Source organism: Humulus lupulus, chromosome 9 (genome assembly GCF_963169125.1).
Source record: "Humulus lupulus chromosome 9, drHumLupu1.1, whole genome shotgun sequence".
In the NCBI taxonomy this organism is placed as follows: domain Eukaryota; kingdom Viridiplantae; phylum Streptophyta; class Magnoliopsida; order Rosales; family Cannabaceae; genus Humulus; species Humulus lupulus.
The window spans coordinates 184,412,676-184,423,608 of NC_084801.1; the positions used below are offsets into that span (position 1 = coordinate 184,412,676).

The following is a 10,933-nucleotide window of genomic DNA, read 5'->3' on the forward strand; positions in this document are numbered from 1 at the left end:
TTAAGTTCAGCCATGCAAAATCTTCAAAACCTTCATGGACACACAAGGACAAACGAAAATGACAGAAGAAAAGAAGCTTCACATAGCGATGTATCCATGGCTGGCCATGGGACACCTCACCTCGTTCCTCCACATCTCCAACAAGTTAGCCGAGAGAGGCCACAGAATCTCCTTCTACATACCAACCAAAACGCAGTCCAAACTACTGTCGTTCAACCTCCACCCACACCTCATCTCCTTCGTCCCCATCCACGTGCCTCACGTCGAAGGTCTCCCTCCCGGTGCCGAAACCACCGCCGACGTTCCTTTCCATCTCCTCTCGTTTCTCATGACAGCCATGGATCTCACTCGTCCCCAACTCGAAGCTTCTCTTCAAGAACTCAAACCCCATTTCATCTTCTTCGATTTCACCCACTGGGCACCTGAAGCTGTACGTCGTTTTGGGATCAAGTCGATCAGTTACTGCACCGTTAGCCCTGCAACATTCGGGTTCATGATGAGTCTAGAGAGAGAACTGAACCGAGTTTCGTTAACCGAAGCGGATTTGGTAAGGCCTCTACCGGGTTTCCCATCATCTTCTTCCCTTAGATTTCGGTCCCACGAAGCTCGAGACCTCGTCAAAATAATGGAACAAGAATTCGGGAGCGGAATCTCATTCAACAAACGAATGCGAGCCTCGTTTGACGAAAGCGACGCCGTCGCTTTCAAAACCTCCAGAGAGATGGAAGGAGTCTACTCCGATTACGTGGCCGAGAAGTGGCGGAAGACGGTTATTCTCGCGGGTCCGGTGGTGCCGGAGCCACCAAAATCGGTGTTGGAAGGCGAAACGGCGTCGTTTCTTTCGAGATTCGAGAAGGGTAGCGTGGTGTACTGCGCTTTCGGAAGCGAGTGCGTTCTGGGAAAAGAGCAATTCCAACAACTTGTTCTGGGTCTCGAGTTGACCGGTCGACCGTTCCTAGTGGCGCTGAAACCCCCAGTTGGGTCTGAAACAGTGGAGTCAGCTTTGCCAGATGGGTTCGAGAAGAGAGTTGGGAGTAGCAGAGGGATGGTCCAGGGGGGTTGGGTCCAGCAGCAGCTGATACTGAGCCATGGCTCGGTTGGGTGCTTTGTGACTCACTGTGGTTCTGGGTCTTTGCTGGAAGCTATGGTGAATGAGTGTCAACTGGTTTTGGTCCCAAACGTTGGAGATCAGATTATCAATGCTAGGATCATGAGTAAAGATCTTAAAGTTGGAGTTGAGGTTGAGAAAGGGGATGAAGATGGGTTGTTTACTAAAGAAGGTGTTTGTAGAGCTGTGGAGACTGTAATGGTGGAGGAGAGCCTTGTGGGCATGGAAGTTAGGGCTAATCATAAGAAATGGAGAGAGTTTCTTTTGAGTGAAGGGCTTGAGGACTCTTATATTGATGGCTTTATCAAAACACTATATGGTCTCATCACTACCTCTTGAACCAGAACTATTTAGAGTATAATTTTTGTATCGCTAACTTTTGGCAACCTCATCGGAGGTGCTCTAAGGCCAACTCCAATGGTAAGGGTGGCTTAAACTATCACATCAAAATTCAACCAATCAAATAAAAGAAAAAAAAAAAAAAAAATTTGAAGGCAACGTTGCCACTGCTGGGCAACGTTGCCAAACTTCAACTTCTCCACATCAGTTTTTTTTTTCTTTCTTTGACCAATTCTGACAAGCACTAGCCAAGGCAACTCCCATTGGAGTTGGCCTAAGGAGGAGAGATATTTTAATTTAAAGGAGATTATTATTTTTTCTTTTTAATTAATGTATTTGAAATGGATGTTATACATATATAAAAAATTGTTCACTATTACTATTAAATTAAAATTAAAAAAGTGAAAATTAGGTTCTGTAATTATTTGAGTATAATATAATTTATGCATTAAGAAGCTTTTAGACGATGAGTGCACGTTTAAGTATAATGAGCACTATTATTAAATAATGTAAATGACCTTCGATTCCATCATTTTGTTGGTTGCTAGTTTGTTTTGACAAAACTACCACACTACAAAAAACAAGGTCTATACCGAGAACAAATGTTGTCGGTATAAGCCTAAATGTTCTCGGCAGAGCTTATACCGAGAACGTGTAGTCGGCAGGAAGTCCTCGGTACATCCACGTCGGTAGAGGTAAACTTCTACCGACGACAATCAACATGTTCTCGGTATAGGTTTTACTGAGGACAATGTCATCGGTATAGAGTGAAAAATGTCCTCGGCACAACCAACCCAAATTTGTCTTCCTCAGTATAGACTAAACCGGAATTTTTTTTTATATTTGTAATTGTTAACCGAGATTTTCGGCAACTCTATTAATAAATAATATTTACTGATAATAATAATGAAAGCAGAAGATCAACACGGGGTTTTTACGTGGTTGGGGCGTTAACTAGCCTTAGTCCACGAGTCTATATTATTAGAGCTTGAAGAAGCTTTTACAATGGAGTTTTCTCTCTATATTTTGGCAGAGTTCCTGTATTTTTTCTAAAAGGAGAGACCCCTTTTACAGTGTTCTGTAGCTTATATTTATAAGCTGATGGGAATATCGGGTCTAGACCGGGTCCGACCCAGGCCCATCGGAGAAATGGGTATAAGTGGCCTTTCTAGTGGAGGCCCAATACAAAAGGTACAAAATACATAAATCCAAAACCAGCTAAGGCCCAACAGGTTGACCTTGGAGCTATATCTCGCCCGACAAAACGGCGCTTTTGGCCTGGCCACTTCGAGTCATGAGGCAGATTCAGGAGACAAGACCAGTCAGAGTACTTGGCTGCGCATACCTGACACATTGGCGTGCAATCCCGAGATGACCTTTTCTGCAGGTGAAAAGTGGGGGACAACGCCCACGTGGAGTGAGGCGGCGTCAGGGTCCTGGACGCCTGGCCCCTTTAACCAGGGGTGAGATGATTTGGGTCCATTTACCTTTGTCCCGCTTCGTTTACCATCGGCCCGGACCGCGTCAGTGGTCCGGGATGGGGACGCATAGGCCGCAGTGGGTGGAATGCTCTGCACGCCGCCCGGACTATCCTCGCTGAGGACGGACCCGGAGGGACATCTCGGACCCCTCCAATGGGCCCAGTCTTGAGTCCCCGGTCCATACCCTCCCCCTTGGGCACTCTCCATACCAAGAGACCTTGGGCCGGGCCCGCGTGCTGAGCTGGCCCCCTGACAGTGGGCCAAGACGAAGGCCCCGAGCCCATGCAGGAAATGGGAATAACAGTAATGTTTATTCACTTATTTATTTATTTAATTTGAATTAAATATAAAACAATAGAATAAAATTAAAACATTTATATTAAACATATAAATAAAAACATAAGAGTATGTTTGCTGAATCAAAATAAAGAGTTGTCTTAAACATGATAATGAAATAGTCCATTGTAATAAAATTCATACATAAGTCCTACTGAGTCGGTGCTCCAACATCGGGATCATCGGGTGGTGGTGGGGTACATTGAGATCCCGGGGTGATACAATGAGTCCGGACATGCTCCTCTAACTGTCGAAGACGCTCTCTCATCTTAGACATCTCTTCATCTCTAGTTTGTGAAGGATGAAAATAAAATGGAGTTCGGTCCTTTATGTTAAGGATACGTCCATATCCTTTCTGGTGGCCCCGTCGTTTTCCGAAGACAGTTTGTACCAAAGATATGTCTTCATCTTCAGGCGCACTCGAAACTGGTGTGGAACTCTCAGTATCAGTTGTCTGTGTCTGTTGTGTGTCGCGATATGCACGCAATTCCTCCTATGATACAATGTATAATGTAATTATGTTTTGTAAACAAACAATTAAAATTTTGAAAAATGTTTAAAAAAACTTAACGTACCCAAGTAGTTTTGGCTGTCTCTGTCACCCACCCTGTGCCTGATTTATGGTGAGTATCCATCCAGCTATCCGGGATGGGCTCAAGTTGCCCAGTCTCTAAATTGCGCTGTCACGTACATATATTTTTATAAAATTAATAATTAAACGTAAATAAGAAAAACAAACTAAAAAATAATTAATTAACTAACTTTTTTTATAGCGCAGCGCTGGGATTGACTGAGAACCTCCATAGCTAAGCTCTTTCAGTTTCTTCCTATTTTCCTTGTTGACCACAGAACGTTTCTGCAAAAAGTTATCGTTAGTAATATATTTAATTAAGACAGTTAAGTTTAGCAAGAAATTAATACCGTAATTTCTGGGCGTCGAAAAAATTCAATGGCTTTTTGCCACTGCGTATCCGTGCAACCACCATAACGATTTTGTGGCCCATTAATCGTTAAATGCTCTTTAATATCGTACTTCCAGTCAGAATACTTTTTAGCACACGAAGTATCAATGCTTCTCAAGATCCTAGGCATATGCCCTTGTCCATATCTAGTACGCCTAATATCAAACAAATCATCCTAATTTACAAACATTTATTAGTAAATATGATATATAACATAAAATGAGAATTAACATAAGAATACATAAACTACTTACTTCCAAATGTGCAAGTATTCTTTGTTTCGAGGCATTTGGTACTTTTGACCATTGAGGACAGTCCAGATCTGTGTACTGTCGAACAAGTAATCCGAGCTCTCTTGAGAAATTTGAGCTGTAATCTCCGATCTCTTTATATGTTCTCTCCCGCACATCCCACTCGAGAGGGAGAGGACGCCCCAACTGTTCCATTTTTTCCCGCGTGTTCAATCCTTTATGGCGTCCACGTTTGTTTGGAGGCGCTATTGTATGCAAATTCAATATTTTAAAATTAATATGGATTAATTTTTAAAATTTAAAGAGTATATCAATGTGTAAAGTATTGTTAAAATTTAAGGAGTATATTGTTATACCCAGATTTCGAGCCATGAGGACTGTGACCTCCAAAGCTGGATTCATAATGAGTGAACTCGTGAAATCTGGAATATGTTCGAAATCTAAACAACGAGCCTGCGAAACAGAGACGACTTCGGAGATGGTAGCCTCGAAATCTTCACGAGCTCGAAGGGATAAGCCCGAGGTGCATCTGTTCTCTGGGATGATCTCGGATCAGGGGCTCGAGTCTGATGCGCGTACGAGCTCGAAGCCATGTGGCCTCGGGAAATGTCATAGCACGAAAGTCAGTAAGAAATCTGGGAGAATATGGCCTTGGTGATAAAGGATAATAACTTTGAATATCCTAATGAATCATCAATAGCAAGACGCGGTCTACATCTATTACTGGAAATCCCCTACAATCATGGGATATTATTTGATTAGTTATACGCCCCTTGGTCTTCAGGGGACGTTTCCTTTTACATCGGATTTCAGGCATTTAATGCCATTTAATCTATTTGCAAATATAGAGTAACTACCCGAAATATGTGGGATAGTATTCAGCATCCTCCTCTATAAATAGAGAGGTCATGCACCATTGTAATGGACCGAATTTTTGTAATCTTAAGGAGAAACTCTGGAGAATTCATTCTTAAAGGATTTTCAGAGATATTCTTAAAACTCAATAAGAAAGACTCGTGGACTAGGCAGATTTAACTGCTGAACCACGTAAAAAATCGTGTTTGAATTATAATATTTTAGTTGGCCATTACTGATTATTGTTTACGTGCTCTTCTTTCACTGTTGGCGAGAAACGGCGTCAACAGTTTGGTGATTTCATTGAGAGCCTTAAGCATTCATTCATGAAAAAGTCATGGCCGCTAATAATCAGAATACACCTAAAGAGAATTATCCAAGACGTCCTGGGAAATAGCCGATGGAAAACCCAGATGTCGAAGAAAGGAGTGGATCCTCCGATTCTAGGGGACCACCTCCTCCACCAAGAGATGAGGATATGTACTACAATCCTGAGCGATATGTTCCTATAGTGGAACTCGAGAACCAGCAACTGAAGCAGCAGTTGGCAGAGGCCAACAAACGGAATGAGGAGTTGGCAAGGATAGCCGCAGAGGCGCAGGTTGCTCAGCCCCCGCCTCCGCGTGAAAACCAAGCCCCTCCTCCAAGGGATGTACACGTTCCTCCCCGTAGACTCCGTGGGCGTCCACGAAAAGATGCTGCCACAAGGAGGCCGGCTCAACCTTCGGCACCCGCAGAGCCATCCGCTTCACCTAGGCCCCAGAGGAGTACTCGGGCACGGGCCCCGGTTAATGCACCTGTGGAAACGCCTGGGGGAACTGAGAACAACCGAGCCCCTACAGAGGCTCAGACTCAAGCCCCTGGGAATGCACCACACGCAACCAACCCATCTCGGGCAAACTCCGGACCATCTAGGCCGAGAAATGGGTGGCAGCCACCGTCGCCCATACAGTTCCCGCCATCACCAATAAGATATCCTTCGCCCCCTCGCAGGAATGCTCAACCAGTTCGAGATCAGGGCAAAAGACATGCGGAAGGAAGACAAGGAAACGAGGAGGCTTTCCAGGAGCGGAGAGGCGCCCCATCAGAAAAAAGTCAAACATCCCGATCTCGCACGATAGAAACGAGGCGGCATGGAAGAAATCCATCTCGAAATAATTATGCGACGAGTTTTACCAGCGATGACTCTGGAGATACCAGGTCGGTCAGCAAGCATGACCGAGGTCGTAAGAATACTGGAAGCCGCAGAAATCGCCCCGACCTGCGAGAACACCTGAATCAGAGTCGGGGTAATGCCGACCCGATAAATCCGGACCTAAGGGATCACTTGAATAGGCACAGAGATCTCTTACGAAGGCGCGAGCCTGGAATTGTGATCGATGACAACTGACCCCAGACAGTACCTCTTGCGGACCCAGTCCAAGAAAGAATTGATCAGCTCGAAAAGGCCTTTAGGCTTTTGAAAAACGAGCAAGAGCATGATCGATATGAAGATTCTGATGAGAAGCTTGAACCGTTTGCTCCCCATATTTCCAACACTCCATTTCCACAAGGGTTTCGGATCCCTCACGTCTCGACGTTCGAGGGAAAGACCGACCCATATAGTCATATGAGTACGTTCAACACCATAATGAGAGCAAGCAACGTGGGTTACGAGCTCAGATGCATGTTATTTCCAACATCATTGACAGGACCAGCTAAAAGCTGGTTCGAAAAATATAAGAGACATTCAATAACCTCTTGGGAGCAACTGTCTAAAGACTTTAAAAAGCAGTTCAAAGCCATGATGGGGGTTCGACCTGAGGCGTCAACCCTAACTAATGTTCGGCAACAAATAGGCGAAACATTAAAAAGTTACCTTACAAGGTTTAATTTGGAAGTCACCCGGCTCGAAACGTGGATGACAGTGGACACTTAATGGCTGTCCAGGCCGGAGTAATGCCAGGCAGCGCCCTCTGGGACGATATGCAAAGAAAATCGGTGAGGTCCCTAACCGAGTTTAATAGACGAGCGCAGAGGTTTGTCAATGTAGAGGAAGCGAGGTCGACACTTAATGTGACTTCCCTGCCCGAAACTACAACGATAAACGTAAACTCTGCCTCAACCTCGGCGGACCCTATAGCTTCAAAGCCTGCTGTGGAAAACCCTTCCAAGAGAAAAAAGAACGAAGGAAGTAATCCCGAGGCCGAAGGAGGAAAGAAAAAGAAGGGGGAGAGATATTTCTCCGTGTATAGAGTGTACACCGAGCTCAACGAGTCTCGGGAGAAAATATACCTGGCTAATGAAAACCAGGTCCCCTTTAGGCGTCTGGACCCGATGAGAAATCAAAAGTCCAAGAGGGATTCAAGCAAGTATTGCCGATTTCACAGAGACACTGGGCATACTACCGATGAATGTCGACAGCTGAAAGACGAGATCGAAGGATTGATCTCGAGAGGTTACTTTAGACAATATGTCAAGAACCAGAGTACTAATCAGGCGACCGCGAACTAGAGAGTCGCCGCATCGCAGCCCGCACCTAACAACAATTCTTGATCTCGGGAGGAGGACAGGCCCCCTCCGATTGATGGAGAGGATGTGATAACCATCTCGGGAGGGCCTCACCCCGCAGGAACGGGCAGAAATTCCCAAAAGAGATATGTTAACGAGCTGAAGACCGGGGACGGGTCTCCCTACGAACCCGAACCTAGAGCTCCAAAAAGCCAGAGAATTGAAACTCAACCAATAACCTTCACTGAGGAAGACGCGTCTCATGTCCAGTTTCCTCACCATGATCCGCTGGTCATCACTCTCCAGCTGGCCAATAAAAGGGTCCACCAGGTTCTTATAGACAATGGGAGCTCGGTTAACATCCTCTATAAAGCAACCCTCGAAAAGATGGGACTCTCCCATTGTGACCTGAAGGCATGTGCAACTACTTTGTACGGCTTTTCAGGAGAAGGAACCGCCTGTATGGGCTCCATCGAGCTCCCCGTAACCTTAGGAGACTATCCAGTCTCGACAACTAAGATGATGGAATTCATGGTAGTGGATCTACCTTCAGCCTACAATGTTCTGCTCGGGAGACCCGCCCTGGTCGGGCTGGGGGCAGTCTCATCAGTAAGGCATCTGGCCCTTAAGTTCCCGACCCCTGGCGGCATTGGAACATTAAAGGGAGATCAATTGGCTGGGAGGGAATGCTACAGCATTTCCCTAAGAGGAAAGAAACAGACGAGTGCACAAACACTCATCATTATCCAAAATAAAGATGGAACAATCTTAGAAATTGATGAAGAAATCGATCCAAGGGTTGAGGAGAAAGCTGATCTCGAACCCTTAGAGGAGCTCGAAGAAATTCAGCTTGAAGAAGCTGATCCCCCGAAAAAGGTGAAGGTTGGGAAACACCTCCCAGATGAGACAAAATAGCAACTAATTTGCTTTCTAAAGAAGAACCAGGATGTCTTCGTGTGGTCGCATTCGGACATGGTGGGAATAAATCCGAATGTAGCTAGCCACGCGCTAAATATAGACAAAAGCTTCCCTCCGAAGCAACAAAAGCGAAGACAACTGGACGAAGATAGAAAGAAGGCACTAAAGGAGGAGGTTGACAAGTTGAAGGCAAACTGATTCATTCGGGATGCCTTTTACCCTGATTGGGTAGCCAATCCGGTGTTAGTCCCAAAACCCAATGGGACGTGGCAGACCTGTATTGACTATTCAGACCTCAACAAAGCTTGCCCGAAAGACTGTTTTCCGTTACCAAGGATTGACCAGCTCGTGGATGCCACGGCGGGGCATGGCCTGATGTCCTTCATGGATGCCTATTCTGGATATAACCAGATTCCCATGCATGCCCCCGACCAAGAACATACGAGCTTCATAACGGATAAGGGGCTATACTGCTATAATGTCATTCCATGCGGGCTCAAGAATGCTGGGGCCACATACCAGCGGCTCGTGAACATGATGTTTTCAGAACAAATAGGGAACAACATGGAAGTTTATGTTGATGACATGCTTGTCAAGTCTCAACTCAACAAGAACCATGTTGATGACCTCGAAGAGTGCTTCGGTGTGCTCCGAAAGTATAACATGAAGCTAAATCCTCAGAAGTGCACTTTTGGGGTGTCTTCAGGAAAATTCCTGGGCTTTATCGTAAACTCTCGTGGAATCGAGGCCAACCCCGACAAGATCAAGGCCCTGATTGACATGCCTTCACCTCGAAGACACAAAGATGTCCAAAGTTTGACCGGAATGATGGCGGCTCTAAGCAGATTCATCTCGAAATCTATGGACCGTGGTCTACCATTTTTCAATCTATTGAGGGGAGGCAAGAAATTTGAATGGACGGAGGAGTGCGAGCTGGCCTTTCAGGAGCTCAAAAAGCACCTTGCGGAACCCCCCATCCTGTCAAAACCTGTTACGGGAGAAGTACTGTACCTATACCTTTCCACCACCGAACACGCGATAAGCGCAGTACTAGTTTGAGAAGAAGATAAGGTACAAAGACCCGTTTACTACATCAGTAAAATATTACTAGGGGCAGAGTCGAGATACCCCCTGATGGAGAAGCTAGCGCTTAGTCTAATTCATTCATCTCGTAAACTCCGCCCCTACTTCCAAGCACATCCCATCTATGTGTTGACTGATCAACCACTTAGGCAAGTCTTGTCTAAACCAGAAGCTTCAGGTTGACTTCTTAAATGGGCGGTTGAGCTCGGACTGTTCGAGATCACCTACCACCTGAGAACGACCATAAAGGCGCAGGCGTTGGCGGACTTTATAGTGGAATGTACTGGTATGACCAACGACGAAGTCATAACCCCGGCCCACGAGCTGTGGAAATTATACGTCGATGGCTCATCCAATGAAAATGGATCGGGGGTAGGAATCATTTTGATTACCTCCGCAGGAAGCAGATTTCATTCTGCCTTGAGATTCGACTTCAAAGCATCGAATAATGAAGCCGAATATGAGGCTTTACTCGCGGGACTTCGTGTAGAAAAAGAGCTCAAAGCAAAAGCTATACGTTGCTACAGTGACTCCCAGCTCATGGTTAATCAAATCTTGGGTGAATACCAGGCTCGTGGCACGAGGATGGCAGCTTATTTAGAGAAGGCAAAATCTGCATTAGAGCATTTCGAGTTTTATGCGATCGAACAGGTTCCCCGAGAGCGAAACTCAAATGCAGATGCTTTAGCTCGGCTCGCTACCTCCGCTGAGAATGAAGAACTAAACGTTGTCCCCATAGAACACCTCTCGATACCTAGCATTAATGAACCGGAGGAGGAAGACGTATGTATGATTGAATCCGAGCCTACGTGGATGACCCCGATAGTAGAGTATCTCGAGACCGGCGTCCTTCCAAAAGACCGGAACCAGGCTCGAAAGTTAATGTATCAGCTTCCACGATACACCATGATGGACGGAAAGCTATATAGAAGGGGGTATTCCATGCCATTACTACGGTGCGTAACTCCACCCGAAGCCAAGAGGATCATCGAAGAAATTCACGAAGGGTTCTGTGGAGATCATACTGGGGGGCATAGCCTCTCCAAGAAAATCATACGCCAAGGATATTTTTGGCCCACCATTAAGTCAGATTCTTTCGAATATGTAAAG

At 45.6% G+C, this 10,933-nt stretch overlaps 1 protein-coding gene across 1 annotated transcript; it reads left to right on the forward strand.

The window, feature by feature from the left end:
- Positions 1-1,649, forward strand: LOC133801577 (cyanidin 3-O-galactoside 2''-O-xylosyltransferase FGGT1-like). Its single transcript, XM_062239820.1, has one exon. It carries the CDS (start codon positions 35-37, stop codon positions 1,445-1,447), a length of 1,413 nt encoding a protein of 470 aa, XP_062095804.1. The 5' UTR covers positions 1-34; the 3' UTR covers positions 1,448-1,649.
- The last annotated feature ends 9,284 nt before the right edge of the window (positions 1,650-10,933 follow it).

Coding starts and splice junctions, on each gene's coding strand:
- LOC133801577 (XM_062239820.1), top strand. CDS start 35: ATGGACACACAAGGACAAACGAAAATGACAGAAGAAAAGAAGCTTCAC.